The 20088-nt window shown below is 36.7% G+C and overlaps 1 protein-coding gene across 1 annotated transcript in view; it reads right to left on the minus strand.

The window, feature by feature from the left end:
- Positions 1-20088, minus strand: part of COG5 (component of oligomeric golgi complex 5) — a 174696-nt gene that overhangs the window by 56697 nt on the left and 97911 nt on the right. Inside the window, exons 8-10 of the mRNA XM_036401303.2 lie at positions 5390-5555; positions 4198-4310; positions 4026-4103 (exon numbers count right to left, since the gene is read on the minus strand). Coding sequence (XP_036257196.1) covers positions 4026-4103; positions 4198-4310; positions 5390-5555 — 357 coding nt within the window. The remainder of the gene's footprint in view (positions 1-4025; positions 4104-4197; positions 4311-5389; positions 5556-20088) is intronic.

Genomic DNA, 20088 nt, shown 5'->3' on the forward strand with positions numbered 1-20088 from the left:
ATTTCAAAGCAGCAACATTTTTAGCAATTTTGGATGGGGAGCAGAAATTAGAAGGTGAAATATAAGTACACTCTGTCAATAAATATCTATATTTTCCATTTATTTTCTTTATCTTATGTAATGCTGAGGACATTTCTTTCTGTATCGTTAACACCTCATATTGCCAGTGTTGACAACTCAGGAAAAAAGCCTGCTTACTCACCAAACATTCATCAGCAGAAGCAATGATAAGAGCCCTCCAGAAAGTGCATAATAACACTCACTAGAACTCTCAGCTCACTTTTTTACCCCGAGGCTTACGTAACTGACAGGGTTTGTGATGTGCCTGGGTTGCAAACAGGACACCCAAAGGCGAGCAAGGGCAGTTCTGCCTGCACCTTTGTGCCCAGCAGAGAGACCCAGTTCATCCTTTCTACTGACCACCCCAACCCCCCTTAAAAATGATTTGCTGCTTTTCAGGCTGCTTCTCTCTTGGCAGAACTGTTCCCTGATGCCTATGTAGGAGTGAAGGACCCAAAATAGACGAGGATCAAAGATCATTTTCAACTCTTCTACAAGGGGCTAAGAGGGACTCTAATTAGGAAGGTGGCTGTCACAGAAAGATGTGTTTGGCTGTGATTTACACTGAAGTCAATTGTAGTTTAGGCATTACAACAGCCGAGGAAGGATTAGTCACTATACATTGAAAGAGAGAAGCAATAAAGCAAAATAAACTGAAGTAACCTATTAGCTCTCTGAAGGTGAATTAGGTAATTGAAAGAACTGATATAAATAACCAGTCATTAGGTGAACAAAAATATCAAATTTACATTATTTAAATCTTATTTGTAATTTTAATTTTTGCCCTTAAAATTATGACAGCATTAACCCTATCTTTTAAAAAATGTATACAGTGAAAGCTGTATTCATTTTCCCCAAAACTAGAAATCAGAACTGCATGAGTTCTGAATTCTTTTGGCCCTCTCCAACTAAAATCTAGTTATTAAAGGCCTTTTTTTCTTACATAAAACCCACAAATTGTCCATTGAATTATATTTCTCCTTTAAACAGCTAATAGATTTGTTAAAAAATTAAATCTGTAATTTAAATATGTAAACATTAATAATGAATCTATAGTTCATGAAAAGCATGAAATGAATAAGTTTTTAGAAGGTACTACGAGTACATAATTTCTTTTCAGAATTGCATTAATTTCATATTGCGTCAAAGGAAAATCTAGATCTGCAAAGGGAAGGAGTGAAAAAATGTGCAGTATAAATTTAATGTCCAGATTCTTCCATGATCCTCGCATAAGCCTGACACTGTTACTTAACTCTTGGCCACATCTAAAGCCAGTAAAAATTGGAAGGGAATTCTGTAGGAGAAACCATAGGGTAGTAAAGACGCAGGTGTTGTCATTGCCCTCATGCTGAACTGCAGAATATAAGATTTTCCAAGTTCTGTACCTCAGCTTCTTCATCTGTCAGGTTTTGTTTCCTTTTTTAAAAGAAACAAAAGAAACAGAGTTTTTGTGAATCCTTTAATTAATTAGCTTTTAAAACTACATTTTTGGATACAACATGATACAATACTACTAAATATTATTATGGTAACAGGTAATTAGAAAGCCGGAAAGCACATGTTTGAGATCATAATACAAAATTAGAAAAACTGCAGGCTGTGCTATCTCTGAAGAGAAAGACACAAAAAATCCCCAATGGAAAAAGAGAATGATGACTTAAAAAAAAAAAAAAAAGGCAAGTAGCTTCCTTGCTATTAAAGGACTTGTGCTTTAAAAAGGCTGGATCTCCTCCTCTCTTATGCTTCCTAGGATGATACTTGCACTGCAGTAATCAAAACAAGGAAGCAGATGGACAGGCAAAGTGGTACTGCAGCTGCTGCAGAAGATGACTGTAATAATAATGTTGACATCAGTAACAGTAATTAGTGCACAGACTGTAGAGTGGATGATTCGTTTTCCTATCTTCTGGAGTGGGCATGCTGCTCTAGCAAACGGGTACAATGTTAGTACCTTTGGCTTGTTTTGTTCATTTGCTCAGTTTATTAATGAATTGAATACAATACAGAAAATCCAACTTCTCTCCCTCTCCAGAACACTTGCTGAGGAAAGCACATTTCAGTTTGGTTTAACACGAGATAGAATCTTCATTAGTAAATGGCAAAATACCAATTTCTTATTTATATCTAAACCAATCCATATTCTCCCATACAGCCATCTGTACTTACACTCCTGAATTTCAGCAGCATGCAGTACATATCTGGTTATGTCTGAACAACAGCTCTACTCTTTGGTGACCTCACTCATCTGCAGCCTGGTCCCACACCTTTTTCAAGAGACACCAGAAGAAATGGTCTAACTGTGAGAATGTCCAAGCAAAACATGATGCTGTACTGAACCATTTTAGGCAAGAAGTGAGTGAAGCGTCGGTGCCATCAGCAGTACTGTGCCATGCTGAGAGAATGCTGCTAGCAGAACATCAGATAAGGATGTTCCACCCCTTCTTAGCTGCTCCACTGAGAATGACAGTGTCCAGCCAGGCACTTTACTACACCAAAACACCCACCAAAGAGCAAAGTAATTGGAAGAGTGAAAACTGTGGAAAAATGCATAGATGGATTTTATTTGGGAAATAAAACTTTTCACTTAGATGCAATCTTACAGTATGAATGTTAAGGGAAGGAAGAGTAATCAGAGAAATCATGGAACATGCTTAGCATAAGACAACCCAGTAAGCTTTTTATTTTCTAACGAGTTTTCCTTACCCTGCTTTCACTGAAATTCATTTTCCCCGTTCATTTAGTCTCCAGGAGGACAAAATATTTCCTTTGGCTTCCCTCTATTATCAGCCTCAAAAACTGGAAAAACTCTCTTTTCAGTTGTTGAAAAAGTCCTTTTCAATTGATGCTTTACAAGAGGGAAGAGTGAAAGTCAGAAGCACGGGCACAGGGTGAGCCACTCATGAACACCAACAGGTCATTTACTTAAGCTCCCTTTCCATCCAAACTCTTCCTTTCAGCATTTCTGGTCTGTCTCCAGGTTTCTATGTTTCTCCCTAAAGATGCTGATCCACTGAAGGACTGATCCACCCAGGCAGCAACAGATTTTTTTTTTCCAGATTAAGCACTTTTTAATTAAGAAAATATGCTAAAAGTTTATAAACTTTTTGAGGGGGGGTGTGGATTTTTTAATTTTGGTTGGGTTCTTTTGTTGTTGTGGTGGTTTGCTTTTTTGTTTGTTTGTTTGTTTTAACACAGAAAGAGAAGTTTGAAGTGCCTCATAGAAAAATGATGCTCTGTGCAACATCTTCTGGAGACAGGCTTAAGAGACAGATAAAGGCTGTATTTAACCTTCATTATCTGCTTTCACTTTTGAGAAGACCACGTTTGCATATGAAGAGCTTCCCCAAGCTATTTCAAATATTAAGCCCATGTAAATTAAAAATCCAGTTACACACTTGGAAAGAGATGTCAGCAGGAAGATGTCTTTTGTTTTCGCTCTCTTCTACTAACGTAGATGAGACAGTTTCAGTAATCCTGTTCCTAGCACTGAAGGAGACCATTAATCATATTATTCCAAATATGAATACAAAAACAATGCAAATGAATGGAAAATAATAGGTATTCAAAAGAACAGCCATGATTATTTTTCAAGGGAGAAATTGTCAAGAAGTGAGAAACAGATGGCTGAAAATGATAGATGAAGACACATTCTCCTATGCAAACTAACAGATTTAATTAATTAATCAAATCACATGGTATTATGGAATGACATTAATGATCCATACAGTGGTACCTTATCAGCTCCCTTTTAAAGAAAACAAAAGAAATTACAACAAAATGAACATGTTTACATCCTACAGATATAACCCACAGACCACAAATATATCCTTCAATGTAGTTCAACACTTTCCCATCAATTTAATTAAAAAAATTATGGAACTGTAAAACTGTAAATAAACTCATTCTCTCATCACATTTTTCTTAGGAGATTTACTAAAGCATATTCAGCTAAGTTAAAACTTTACCTTAACTATCTCCTCTATGAAGCAGACATGTGACACAGGATCTCTTTTCTTTGCCAATACTTTCTGCAAATGCTGCACCTGTAAGAGAGAATTTATTGAGAGGGAAAGTGACATCTAAATTCTTACATCCAAAATTGCATGATGAGACAAACAGGAATTAGCTGCAGAGTACCTGTCCACAAGCAGCACAGATCTGATCCATGAGTTTCTCCATGTTTGTCCAGAGGGCTGCTCGAAAAGCTGCTGTGTTCCCAGGCGTTGGCATAGCAGCTCGACCAGGGCCACCTAAATGGTTTTTAAACATACACAGCAGCACATTTCAGCTTCCACAAATGAAAATTAAAATATTGGAAATATAGATCTCTATGCACTTTGACAGATACTTTTTTTAAAGCCAAAGCAGCCTAAAATACATTCAGAACAGAACTTTGTGAATGGCCTCAGTTGTCTCAAACGAGAAGCTGACTAAGCTCTGAAGTTCTGTGGGGATACTTCATGCTCATGACTGTTACAAGCTCTACCAATTCAGACTTCCACAGAAACATCACAGTAATGCGAATTTTCCAGGATTTAAGAACAGAGGGAAATGGGGGAGAGCGAGTAGCTGTGAAAAATACAGCTATTACCAGTTCAGGACTTAAATGCATAGACAAACTGCAAAAAAAAGTGATATTCCAGCTGAAGGGCATGCAGCTTCTCAACAATCACTTCACTTCAGAGAGGATGCATTTCTGTATTATTCTGCTGATTATGGGTCTGGATCCCTACCTTGTTGCAAAACTTTTGAAAAAAAATTGAATGTTTCCAACACCAAAGTTCAAATTTTCCTGCCCACTCAATTCCTCTGTATTTTTTGGTATCTGAGCTAACTGGGAACCAAATGTTTAATAGTGCAACATTTCTTCATATTGAATAGTCTGCTTTGAAACAGTTTTCACCTGACAAAAGCATAACAATGTAGTTGCAGGCTTCTTCCAAGGATTGCAAATAATTTCAACCCATAATTCCCCCACCAATAAAAACAAAGAAGAATTTGGAGTCATTGTTCCACGAGAAACAGCTAAGAAAATGCTACAGATTGTAACCTAATGAGGACAATTTTCTGGGCAACTTAGGAAGGAGTGGTAGGAAGGAATAAAGGAAAACCTCTGAGCCAAATATCAGACAGACCTGATTTTGTCAAATTAAATGTTTTTAAATTAATTGTTTTCTGAGATATGCCTAATCCAACCCTCTGCTGGTTAAAGCAAGCAGAGAAACATTTCTAGAACAGGCTTGGATGTGAGAGTTTCTTCCATTTTATAAGATACCATAGTCCTATGAAAAATAATCAATTATCATTCTCTGTAAAACAAGTATCATACCTCTTGCGACTGTTTGAGATGGTTGGGTCAAAACTTTGATATCCAAAGCATTTTTTATGTTCTCTTCCAGCACTGTGCAGTATCCATCCACCACATTAGCAATGGTATCCTTCAAAGTCCCAAGATTATGGAAAACCTGAAGAGCAGTTCCCACTTGAGTAGGATTCTGAAGAAGGAAGATATTAAAAAATAACAATTATCTTTAACTGCACTATTGAGATGTTTTATCCCTGATGACACAAGTTCAGTTTGCTAATTCTTTTTGTTTAAGTTACTGGCATCCTTACCACCAGAATGGAGGGTAAAGGAGAGGACTGATTTCCTCTGCTCTCTGAGCAATGCTTGGCTTAGATCCTTTTGCTGCTATCCTCTGAATATGAATGGAAAGAAAGGACCTGGAAGCACTGCTGGCAGTATCTAACCTGGGGTGGGTTATCAGTGACTGATCCAGTGACTCTGGGGTTAGTTAAATACAGCTGTATTCAGCTATGGTGTAGCTGGGAATATTACTTTAACATGCAGTGCTTCTTACACTACTGTCAGTTAAGTCCCAAATAGTTAATTAAAAGTGATACAGGCTAAAAAAAGTACTAATGAAGGATAAGAAGAAGCAAGCAGGTCAAGCCCCTACTACTGACTACTGCAAAGTTTAAGCTTGTATTTCTACATTTCTATTTCTAATGCTGACAATAACTACATTTTTCCTCACAGCAGAATTAAGAAATAAACCAATGCAGTGATCATTTCCTGATTATTTGCCAAAAAAAAAAAAAAAAAAACCAACCAAAAGCAACTGCTCAACACAGGGAAGTGAAAACTGTCCAAAAACTGTCCAGATCCACTGTTTAAGTGACCTCTGATAAAGATTAAATCTAATGATAATTCCACTTAGCAACACTAAACACTGGCATGGGTGCTATTTAGCAAGAGAAAAGCCTCAAATTATTGCCTTTAGAAACTAAACACTGTCATCCATACACTGAATACTGCTTTTTTAATTAGCATTTACAGGCAATTAGTGGAGGGGGCAATCAATGGATCATATACACATTAGAGATGCAGTCTTTTGTCATTTTTCTTAGTCACTTTTGCCAGCAGTAAAGAACATGGTCTGACAGAAATGCTGGCAGACAGACTGGACAGAAACATTTGAGAATTCTGTGATTCTGTGAGATTCTGTGAGATCACTGGCACTCCCCACTGCAAAGCCCACTTTGGATTTGGCCATGGTGCAGCTGCTCTGCTGAGGATGCACTTCTGGTACATCCACCTATGGCACCAGGTTTTCTGATCTGTTGTGCTGCCCTCAAACCCAATGTTTCAGAGGTCACACCCCTATAGCTGCACATTTGTGCCATTGTTTTCCTAAGGTTCCTACAAGATCAAAACCAAGTTAAAGCAAAAAAAGCCAAATCCCATCTTCTTTGCCATAAGGAGTTCCCAGGTTTAGTGGAAAGCAAAGGAATATTAGGCATGTATTATGGTTTGCAGACCTTATACTAACTATACCAGTTTCTTTTTCCAAACAGTGTGGGAGTTAATGAGCATTCCCAGCATAGTATTACGGGTCTGGGACTTGTAGGTTTAGTTTTTTGACAACTGGGTATGCTGTAAAATTTCTAAGCATCCTGTGGGTGTGCTTGTGGAGGTGGGAAAGTAAGCCATAAAGACTGGAAGATTAATGGGATGTCAGAAAATGAAGAGTACTATAATGCAAGGAGGGAATTTGGGGACAGAATGAACAAGAGAAAGAAAATATAAATGGGAAGAGGATGGGGAATAGAATGAACAGACTCTGGCAGAAAGAAAGAGAATAAAACTGAAAGGAAGAAAAGATAGAAAAGACACGCCTCATTTACTAAATGTTTAATAGTGCAACTTTTTTTTTAGTGCAACATTGTAATTTTTACAGAATACTTACACAATTATGAAACCAGCTAGAGAGTCAGTATTACAAAATCAATACCTTACTGTTACTATAGGAGTGCTCAACTAGATTTCAGTCAGGCTCTAATGTTTATATATTAAATAGTAAAAAAAGAGAACAGCATCTAAAGGTGAGCTGGGCACTTTCCACCCTTAAATAATCAATGGCCAGATACTTATTTTCCTGACAAACAGGCAATACAGGCACAAATAACTGCAGGCAAAAAATCAATCTTGGAGCTACCACATCACAGTTTAGCAAACTAACTCTGTAGCTACTGGGCAAGAAAGACACTAAAACATACTCCAAAAGAGGCTGAGCTATATTTCAAAAGAAATGGTTTTAGCCAGAAGTTTCAAACCAAAATACAAAATCATGGAAACATTCTATTCACTCAAAGTATCTTCCAAATCTAGTACCAAAATTAAAATCAGAATGGAACAAAGATTATGCAGGCGGCCTATTTCTATTTGCCTTAAATTGTGGACATGGCCACTGACAGAGGCTCCTAGCTCATGTATTCATTCATCTTGTATGGAATTAGAGACATATCAAACCCCTGATGAGGTAGAACAAAGTGTATTATTTTATTTGATTCATTTACAGTAATTTTCTCACCTCAGGAAGCAGTTATTGTTTCATATGCCCCAGACAGGCTATGTAACAGTCCATTGTTGGTTTATGACTAATCCTAAGAGAATGGAAATTTTTATGCACAGCTAGTTTCTAGGTTTAGACAAAATGAAAAAAAAATTAAGCCCTCCCCCCCCTTAGGACAAAAATTATGTGAAAAAAAATGTTGAAAGCAGGATGGAAATGAATTATTATACTTTAAGGCTTGCATATACATCTCAAAGTTAAACTGTTTATCATTATACATACTGGACAAGAAGCTGAGAGCCAGTATTTCAGAATTTGCTACTACTAATAGATGTTATTGATAAGAATTTTTCCTTAATATTTTTCTTCTACCTGAGAAAGTTCTGAGATTTGAAAAGCTGCATAATTTTTATCAAGAGGAAAGCATGCATTTGAAAAAGAACTGACTTTAAAAAGAACTGACTACAACAGTGATCTACACAGGAAAAGGGAATGACATCAGAGAATAATATTCAGAATAGCTATCCAAGAGGAACAATATGGAAAATAATATAACTACTTTTGAGATTGAATTTAATGAGTTAATCAGCAGTATTTTATAACCAATTTGTCTGCCACTGCAGGCAACTACACTCAGCAATTTTAAAGTGTTCCCATTAGAATCTCTGTCCATAAAAAATTTGTACATTTGCCATAAACTTGAAGTTACGGCAATCAAAAGAGTAGAGGGCAAAGAAAAACAGAAGCTCATTTAGGAATATGTTAGCAATACAGTATAATCTAAGTGCATAAACACAAGCATACACAAGTGAAGTAAAAACATGACCCCAAAGAGTGTAGGACAACAATACTACCTACTCAGAAATTAACTGCAGTGATCTTCAGATTGCAAAAATTATTATGCATCTGGGAGTTAAGGAGAGATGGCATTAAGTCCACCAATAATACTCTTCTCCATTCAAAGCACTTCTCCATCTAGCAAGTCACAACATGGTATGTTACAGATACATGGAAACTAAATTCCACAAATGTAAGAGCTTAAGAAGACTCAGTGAGTCATCAGTTCAACATATGAAGAAAATAAAAAATGAGCATGCTCAAAAGCTAGTTCTACCACAAAACAAGTCTCATAAATATTTTAAAACACCAAAGTTTCTCACTATCCATCAGACAATAGTTTTAACAGTTTGGTCAGAAGGTTGATGCCAGTCACCACTTGAAAAAAAGGTATGGGTATTTCAATTAATGTGTTTGCAAAACAGATACTCATTCAGCAGAAACTATGAAGAGATGCTCACACCAGATATATTTGCTAATTTTCTCTATGAATGAGAACCATTCATTTTATTGACATAATTTCTGATTAGTTTTATCCCATCCCATTCCATTTGGTTCTGTAGACGATCACAGACAAGTAGAAAAATAAGTGTCATGCAGTCATTAGTATGAATGTGGGTTTTTTTCCCAATTACATGATGTGGTTGTTTCAAAGAGCAGGTGAGTGGATTTAATAACCCAGCAGATGCTGTCCAGGCCAGCATGGCAGCTACAGTCATTCTCAGAGCACAACCCCATTTGGTCACTTCCTTTCCCACAAAGATAATAACCCTGAGAAGACTAAACAGAAATGTCATTAAAGACTTAATTAACTGTATCCTACATTTCTAATTTGAAACTATCTCCTAGGATGGAACAAAACAATTTTGTTTTGTCAACTGCCCATATTTTATAGGGCAACTATTTTATAAGGGCCAAGATTGTAGTCCTTTTTTTTATGATTGCCACTAGTATTACCAGAATAATCTTCTGAAAGCATGGCTAAGGAAAGAGCAATAATCTTTTTCACCATTAGAAATGCAGCTTGGACAAGCAAACCTGCTCTTCACAAGTGAGAGTGGTGATGACACTGAGCAAATTTGGGGACAGAAGATTCCTAGCATAAGGCTGAACCATAAACAAGAAATTTGCATAACAGGCAAAACTAATGGCTCAAGTGCTACAAACACAGCTTCCAAACTCACACTCCACCTTCTCAGGGTACAGGCTTCACTATGTGGATCATTATTCTCTACCCAGTTCTGTCTTGGGGAACTTCACATCATTATTTCTCTATTCAGTACAAATCTGTCCAAAAGATCCCATGCCACAGGATTTGCACCTGTGTGGACTATCAGCTTCCTTCTCAAATGAAAATGTGTTAATTTGCAACAATATTTATGGTCAATCTGAGACAATTTATGGTTTATCTGAGACAATTGCTACTACTTACACAAAGAAGCAGTTTTACAAATATAATTAATTGTTAACTTTCATGCAGTTAAATTTCACAAGTACTTGCATCACCAATAATCAGAACCGCTCTCGAAGGAAATTCTCTTTTACAGTATAGTTTAGAAGGACCACATACAGAGAGGTCAAACTTGGACTAATTCCTCACTTAGAAATTATGTTCCATAGCTACTAATGCATAAAAGGACATTTCTATTTCACTTATTACAATCAGAACAATGGCTCTGACTGAAAATCTTTATCATTCTGCAGAGAACAGACAACCCTGTTCAGGAGAGGCTGTGGCAAGCTGATAGATAGATAGATAACTCAAGAGCTGTGATTTCAGTGTGCTGTCACATCGCTCCCTCTTATGCAAAACATACACAATGTCCCATAAAGAAGCAGTAAATATGTAGCACAGCTCAAAAATAATTACATACATTGCTTAGTTGAAGGACGATTCATAATTACTAATTAGTTCAGAAATCATTTAAACAGATTGGTCTGACAACGTGGTGAGCAAGGAATACCACAACATTCCCTAACCATCAAGAAATAATCAACACTAAAACACAGCAATCCCAGACCAGGATGCACACTGAAATAACCAAACTTGTAAACTAATGTATACTTTCTGACAATGAATACAAAAGACTGTTGCAGTCCTTACAGTTTCTAGATTATACTTCTGAGTATCTTTGACTGACATTTAGTATTAACTAATTTCATTTGACAGAAAATTTGCTAGATTGGGAGCTATTTCACTCAATTTTCTAAGTTTACTGCTCCTTTTGTTTGTAGGAGATAGCTGTTGCAATTTCCAGCACAGCACAGCTTTACAAAGTCCAAAAACGACCCCTTTGAGTGGCTAAAAATCCCCAGTCAGATGTTCCTTTACAGTGTTTGCCCCTTCTCCCCTCTCACTACCATTACAACATGCTGCCTGCCTCCTTCCAATAATTTTCCCATAAATAACATTACTATCCCTAATGACAAGTACTACTCAAAGACCAAGTGATTGCAAGTTTTGCAAGCACTTGCAGCTACCCAGTTCTTAGTCATCTCTTACAGACACTAGAAGTGAAAAAAATGAAAAGTTACTCCAGGAAATGCTGCAGTTCAACTCAAAGAGCTCAAGAAGGTAAGCAGTGAAGAAAACTCGACCACCTAAGTCACAGCCAAGGCAAAATGACCTATTGAGCAGAATTAATAACTTAGTAAGAAGGGTTGGAATTCTTGCTTTGAGGTATAACTCAGCTATTTTAATTGTAGAAGAAGTAACAAAAAACTGAAAGTAGAAATTAAATGCCAATGAAATTCAATTTCAGTCTAAAAACAGTATTTTATTCGATTTCCAAATATCCATGCCTTAAAAAAATTAATTGATATATCACTACTCCTAAAAATGAACCTACTTAGGGAAGCTCATCTCTGTGTTCATTATCACCCCATCTGTCTTTTACTCTGTTCATCTCTAAAACCTGAGCAATAAATGCAAAGGTCAAATTGATATTGTAAAGCCAAAGAATACAGTCTTCTTTCTAACGATATCCCAGATCTTCCTGGTTTGGTCTTTGCAGTGTTGGGAGGAGAGAGAGGTTAAAATATTATTATTTGCTATAGAAATATCATAGCTAATAGTGATGTAAACACACTGGCTAGATTAGAAAAGAATATTTTAAGCCTTAAGAGGCAAGAGTCCCAAAGCCAAACATTTAAATATGGTGAGGTTATAACATCTATGTTCTGTGAGCCCATGCTTGAAATACACAACCTCTCTTGGTAGAAGGACTTTCACAATGAAAGGAGAACAGCCACAAAGCACAGTTATAAACCTCATCATGTCCTCAAACTAGGTCAGTCTTTTGTTTCTTAGAATAACAAGAAGGAAATAGCAAGAAGCATTGCATTACAAAGGTTGAGGAGGGAAAAAAAAAAAGAAACAGTAGCAATAAAATACTAGAAAGCAAAGAAACAAGATTTTTCAACACAGCTAAATAGCTTGCCAAAACACTTATTCACCATAATAGTGTAATCAAAGCAACAGATGGCTAAAAGCTAATGGGACAGAAAGGCATCAGGAACTGTTGTAAAGAATTATCTCATGAAACATCAAGCAGTGTTCCAAAGTTTACCAAGCCTCAGGCTATCAACGTGACAGCAATTTCAAAGAAAGTATCTGGCACCTCTTAGGACAGATGAGCTACACTGACTAGCCCATAACAATTACAAATTTTATCCTACTATGCTCTATTTGACTAGGAAGAGTATAAAGTCTTTAAAGAGTAGAAATGATACAAAATTTAAAAAACTAGTCAGGCAACATGGAAACGGGGGCTTCTGAGCCAAATCAAGCTTCTTAAAATGCTTCTCTCACCTCTTACACAATTTGATCAATCTCTAAATCCCTTACTGATAACAAACCAGTTCACATCTGAAGATGTAGCTTCCCTACTAAAAACACAGCTGATGAAGCTTAGAGAGCAGAAGGTGAGATTGCAGCACCTCTCCTGTCCTTGTGGAACCCTGACTTGCACCTGCTGATTCAAGTCCCATTACTGAAGAACAGAAGTGTAAGGACACAAAATCTCATTACTAATTTTAATATTTGGACAAAAGCTTGTGACCAGATGTTTTCTTCCACTTCACAATATCATTATGTATGTGCTCACTCTATTAGATGGTTCAACAAAGCCATTATAAAACCGAAATGTCAAGTTTCACTTGTAATTCAGTCTTAACAATCAACATTAGGAATTAGCTGCTGAAGGTTTTTAACATGTTTTTCTCTCTCTACAAAAAAAAAAAAAAAAAAAAAAAAAAAATTAAATTCTATCTCAGAAAAAATATCCTTTAACTGGTATATTCTGAATGATTTAAATATCTACCAAAAGCCATCTGGATTTTCTTGTTCTCCTGCTAGTCTTTGCAACAAGATAATAATTACCTATGCAAGTGACAACATCTCGTTTCTGGAATCTGTGCATATATTGTCAACAGCCCTGAAGCGCTCTCATGTATTTAAAAGGAATGAACTTTAAAAAGCTATTTTATTTTAAATTCTTTTTAGCTAATATTTTCATACTCAACTACAGACAGACCTCTATCATGGTCAGATTTGCTGTTGGATAGAATTTTAAAACATTTTTTTTCTAATGTAGAAAAAAAATAATACAAATAATATTTTAATTATATAATACAAAGTTCAAGTTCATTGTATTGCACCCCAACAGGAAATGTAGATAATTTGGTGAAGATAATTTGGTGAAGATAATTTGGTGAAGATAATTTGGTGAAGAATTGTAGGTTTCCAGGACTGCTGGAGATGCCCTAATCCACCTGCTTGCTCAAAGGAGGGTTTACCACACCAGGCTGCTCAGGAATGAGCCAGAAGATACTTCCTGCTCCGTTTTCTCTTCCTAGTTCTTCTTACCGCTCCCAGAGAATGCAACAATGGATTTTGTTTGCAGTCATTTTCATCAAGTTTTGCTGAGGCCAGCCTGATAGAGAGCAAGCCCATGTATACACCCAAAGATGTCTCCAGTGCTGGCAGGGTCACCCACACCCTGACAGAGGTCTAAGTCTTCCAAGTTCTCTTGTAAATTTGTCCCCGGCATGGCAAAACTGACCTCTTTTTGTTACAGATTCAACATTTATATAAATTGATTTTATATTTCTAGTTGTTTTTGGTTTCTTTTTCTATAAGGTCAGTCTCTTTAAAATCAAATGGGCAAAGCTGTACCATACAAAAACTTTACTATGAAGGAAAAAAAATTGAAGTCCACTGCAGAAAAAGAAACATTGCTCCTAGGTTTGCCTGCAACTAACACAGACACTGGGATCCAGTTTGACCAGTGAAAGAAGGCAGCCCCACCCCTCACTTCAGCTGTCAGCCAGCAATGCATTCTGAAACCTTCACACAAATGGGAACTTGCTGGGGTGCTGCCTGCAGAAGGACAGAAGGGAGGTGAAAGAGAAGAATAAGCAGCTGAATGCACCTCTTCTTCCACACAGACGACATTATTCATCACCCAAGAACTGCAGTATTTTGATCCAAGATTTTTCCTTTCTAATGCCACATACTGTTCAGTTCCCTGTGTCATTTCAAGCTTATCCAAAGCTTTAAATCTTTTTGCTACCATAAATGTAACAATGTACGATAATGCAGAATTTCACATGGCAGTGAGTAGCAGATCAAGAACAAGATAAAGCATTGATTTTTTTTCTGAGAGGATTAAGACAGAGCAGATTTTTAACCTGAGAAAGAGGCAAAATGAATTATATTATCTTATTTAGATGAGTATCATGGCTAGTCGATCATATTTTTCACTCTGCTCTATGCAGATGTGGCTTATTAATGCTTTGTATGTTCTTCTTGGATCACCTAATTGCATTACTGCAGAACCTGTTAACAATCAACAGTCAACAGTACAAACCACAAATAGAATTACAGTCTGGGAGAGGCGTTTAACAATAACATACTATCTTATCTGGAGAGAAAGAACCTCAGTGTAGCTTTAGTTTTGAAGAGACACAGATACACCAAGTAAAAATTTAAAAGGCAGGGATGTATTATACAGAGATCTAGCCAAAGCCCACATCAGTCTCTGCTCAGTTGCATCCCTGGAATTTACCAGAATTTCATATATGCTGTTCACCTTTCAGTATCTAAAGCAAATCAGAAATATTTTAATCAATTAATTAATTGTAATAAAACCCTTACATGGACTAGGAAGTTGGAAGACAACATTATTTAACCTCATTCTATAAAGATTAGACCATGTGATTAAAACATTGCAATGTCTAATAAAGAAAAACCATCATGGTTCCTGTTCCAGACTTACCTCAACTGTTTTCACAAGATCTAATCTTAGCCTACCTTTCTGCATCTGTACCACTTCCTTATTTCACTGCTCTACCTTATCCATGGCCCAGTCCATCCTCCAGCCCTTCTGCAGTCTTGTTCTCAGAACAGCTATTTCCATTCATATCTTTTTCTTTGGAGTTACCCTCAAGACCTGATCTTAGTTTCCAGTTTCCGTACTGACATGTGGTGTTCTCAGTCTCCTTCATTCCACCCCTACAGTACAGTTTATTCACAAAGCTTTTCACAGCTGAGCAGTTCATAGCAGTGACCCAGACCTCTGTGCATATAAATAGCTGAATCAATCATCATATTTGCATCAATTACCTTAAAAGTACTAGAATCAGATACATTTTTGCCCTTGTGGGGCAGTTTCTTAGTGCAGTTTCAGTTTCTCATTGTGGTCAGAGTTGTCCAACACATAATGGTTGACAGTTTTCCAGTTCAGGGAAAACACCTAAACAGATGGACAACCAGAACACAGAAACAGACTATGCAACAGCCTCTAATTTAAAATAATTTCTGTCTGCAAAGAAAGCTGAATTCAATATTATTAAACATTCCTGCGTTTTCATGACGGATATTCTATGAGGAGTAATTTTTTAGTGATCACAAATGACATTTACTAATTGGTATGAAACCAACCTAAGTGTTTCATATTTCAAAATAACTAGTCTCAATGGGGAGATCAAAAACAGTTTTAATAGCTTTCTAAGGTATTCTGACTTTTTTCCCCACTCACACACACACTGCATAGCTCATAATTCCTTAGAATTTATTAATTCCTAAAATATTTGGAACAGTAATGCCATCTGAATTCTTTAAAAAGCATCATCTAACTCTAAGTTAATATGTATTTAAAACATCATCTACAATAGAAGAATAAGTTTTCATGTTTAGTTGACAACAGGTCAAATTAATTGATATGAATTTCCGAAGAAAAGGGCCAGAAGTGAATTTAAAAATTATCCAGCTGATCCTCACTTAAAATTATCACTAAACAGAATGCAAAGTTTTTGGCAAACAGCTAAGTGGTGATTCATAGCAGAGTGAAGGGATATAAAACATTAATGACTTCTCAATTTTCACCTATTACTTTACCATAAAAGACAGTTATATAAAAATATTGTTCAGATCAGATGCACTTTCAGGAATACCCATTTATAGAAACTATTCTTGCACTATCAGAAAAACAGAGGCAGAAATTATGAGATTAGTAGGGCCACACAGTAATAAATCCTTACAAATAAACACTGGAAAGTGAAGGCTATTTGTTGTGCTGCACTGAAACATGCAATAAAGTACTTGCAAATACTCCATTATCCAGTCACAGATTTTCGGTCTAATTCTGCATTTATGAGTCACAAACACCTACACAGAAAAAAAAAAGAAAGGAAAAAAACCCCAGACACATAATCTGTCAATCCACTTTGATTAACCATTTAGAAAGGCTAAGAGCAGTGAAGAGTTTTACTTTTATAAAAATACCATGTCACAGTTGGACATCAATTGCATTAGGCTTCCTAAATTACCTCTATATAGGGCAAGTGCACAATGGCAAAGTGATATAAAGCTTTCTACATCACAGAGCAGACAAAGTCTGCACAATCCCATAATCTGTTTCTAATTCAGTATATATCTTTTAATAAATGTGCACAGGCTCATCAAAGTCTGAAAGATCAGGATCTCACAGGACAAAAGAGACTACCACCATGTCTATTATTGTCAAGGCTTCAAACCTCGGCAGCAAAAAGTTTAAGACAAAATGTGAAAATAAAACCTTTGTCAATTTAAAAAAAACACCAGTTTTTCTGAATTTACACACTATATAATATTAATTTACTAGTTGGGAGTGACTTCTCCACCAAAAAGTCTTTTTCTCCCTTTACAATCCTTTTAGAACATCAGTACTTTTTAAATTAAAAGAAAAAAAAAAAGTAGTCTTCCTTATGTATTCTCTGTTTGTTAGATGTTGCTTTCCAATACTTCTAGCAGCAACAAACATGACCACCAAACATTATAAAATATGTCCAGGAACTTCAGTGACCACAGAAAGACTGAATACTTCAGTATTTCAACTCACATTTTTGGAATATCCCCAGGAAGTGCCATATTTAAATGATTAATCACTGGCATTCCAAATATTTATTTTAACCCAGAAACATTAATCTTCCTATAGGTATATAGATGTATGTACACTCTTATGAATCAGCATAGTGCTGAAAGAGACCAAAGTGAATCTATCAGTTGTAATATTACCAGCAGTACCAGATTTGTGTCATTTTTTATCTTCTGCATGCTATACTAATAACAACAAAACTTATTTGATGGTGTGTTCTTTAGCAAGGGCACAGAGAACAAATATCAAGTGACTTGGGATCTAATACATTCACATCATGCTTTGATTTTCCATCTGAAAAATATGCACCAACATCCACAACTGAAATGTATACTAAAGATGTATTTATTTAGCTATTGCTCTCTGCAACACCTTCTTTTGAGCTTTGTGAATAATTCATCAGCCTATGTCTTCTTAAAAAAACCCACAAAAACAAACAGAAACATCTGGAAACACAAGGTAGGTTTTATAGCAAACATATCTCACCAACCATAAAGGACAATATTGCTACCACAGCACTATAATACGTTACATAACTGAGACATTTTAGGTCCCAGATTAGAAGTTCATTGCAGGATATCTAATTGCACGGCTGAGCCCAGAAATGCATTTTCCCCAAGTGAAAAGCAAGAATATCTATTTTCCCCTCAACACTGCTCTATTCACTTCCTTCCTCTTCAACTCTGACTGCAGAGGAGACACCAGAGTCTGACAAATACATGGACTTCTTAAGCAGCTAAAGATTCACTTTCATTTGAAACTGTTGTCGTGACAGGTTTCCATAGTACCTTCTTGCAGCAATCACTGCATCTGCCCCCTATATTTCTATTTTAAAAAATAACTTTGAGTAGCAAAAGAAGGGGAGATTTAAAAAAAAAGGAAAAAAAAAAGGCATGGACAGGAGGAATGCCTAACTAAACTGCCTCTGCATCACAGCCAGAGCAGCAGCAGAAAGGAAATGATATACTAAAAGATGCTGTTTGCTGTCTCTTCTCCCTTTGCAGGTTTAAATCACCAGAGAATGGGAAAGCTTATTTTTAACATCAGTTTCAACCATGTGAATTTCTGGGTAAGAAGTAATAGCAGCACAGTTATGGAACAGTCTGTGAAATAGCAGTTGTTGCAATGACTTGAGCCTGGTTTTAAGTTATAGAGAGAAAAAAAAATCTATTTACTAGAGTTCAGATTCAGCCATGTAAGACATGATTTTCAGCAAGTCACTGAGGCCTAAATTCACAAAATGAGCCAAGAGCAGAACTTCCCAAATACACTGTCCACTCTGGACTACAATTCTTCCTCCCTTTGCCCCACGAATATCACATCCCCTGGGTCTACACCATCTTTATTATGTAGATCCAAACCCTAAGCACAAAATAATTTCTTGTCTGCAGCAGTAAATGATAAGTATGTCAAAGATCACCCATTGCCATGCCTTAGTCCTGAGCCCCTTGGCAGCCACAGCAGTGTGTCACCACCCCAGCCCTGCCTGGTGCTCAAGGGCAGGTCACTGTCTCCCAAATGAGAGCAAGGCAAAGCCTTCAGGCTAAGGATGACCCTGGCCTTCCTTCCAACTTCCTGCAGTGTTTTAACACTTCTTCTCCATCACTTTCATTGTTTCCATCACTTGTGCAGTTAAAGAAACAAGTCATCCATGCCTAGAAGGAAGCCCCAGGTACTTATGCTCAGGAAAGGTAGTGGCTGGTGAATCCCAGCAAAACCAGCCCTAGAAGAGCTGTAAATGTGTGCTGAGGTTCAGTTTTGATACACTGACTGCAAATCAGTGTATCAAATCTCTGCTGCAAATCTCAAACTTTCAGTGCTTCATTCAGCTCACTTAGCTCACCCAGAAGACTGAAGAGGTTTTGTGAACCCCACTCCTGTAGCTATCACCACACTCCCCACCACCACAGCAAGACCTTGGAGTCTGCCACATTATCAATCTGTGCATGACCTCTCACTCTCTTGGCTTTTGTCCTTCTCCTGCAGAACACTGATGCTGGCACTTCACCTCTGTCACAAAGCTGCTGGAGGGGTAACAGCAACCGTAAGGAATTCTGGTAACACTGATTATGGAGTCATCTAAAGTAGAGAGACAGACCAAATTCAGGTAAACTTTTACTGAAAATGCTAGTCCCTCAACTCAAAACATAAAATACAGAATACAAGAGAACAGCAGCTCCAATTTTTCTATGCACACCTGGAAACAATGTGTAGTAAATGTGAAACTTGCCACAGGGAATTTCTGGAAGATGCCAAAAACTTTCTAAACCTTGGAAGCTGGTTTCCTTCTATAGGAAACCTGAGCAACATACATTATCAGAAGAGATGCTTATTGATCTTGATATTAACATTAATATCAAGAGTTAATCTCATTAAATGCTGCAATTTAGTACTTTCTCTGAATTAACTGGCCCATTAAAAAACATGCAGATATTTGTAACAGCTTGCAACAGACTTAAACAAAAGTTGACAGCTGAGCATGTCAGCTAAAAATTGTATTTTCTTAGCTATATACCAGTAAATTAAGCCTCATGGACTGACAAAAAGTAAACACATTAAATCTTACATAGAACTATGCACAAGGGCTCTGTAGACATTGGATAAGTTTCATGTGGTGTTAGATACTCCCTTTCTGAGAAATTTAAATTATTATTTTAGTTTTTACGTTATACATACATAATTTAGTACCTCCAGTTACCAAGCTAAATATAAAAAGTTGTCTTCATTCTCTGGTCAAACAGACATCCTAAATAAAGAAACTGCCATTTAAATTGTGGACTGTTGCCAAAATGTCTAATGACTGAAATTCACTACTTTTTTTTTTTTTTTAATTGACATTCTGAGGAATTCCCAGAAACAGATCTTCAGTATACAGTACTGTACTTTATCTGTATTCAGACAGGTTTATACTAGGATCA

This window comes from Molothrus ater, chromosome 5, assembly GCF_012460135.2.
Source record: "Molothrus ater isolate BHLD 08-10-18 breed brown headed cowbird chromosome 5, BPBGC_Mater_1.1, whole genome shotgun sequence".
Lineage (NCBI taxonomy): Eukaryota > Metazoa > Chordata > Aves > Passeriformes > Icteridae > Molothrus > Molothrus ater.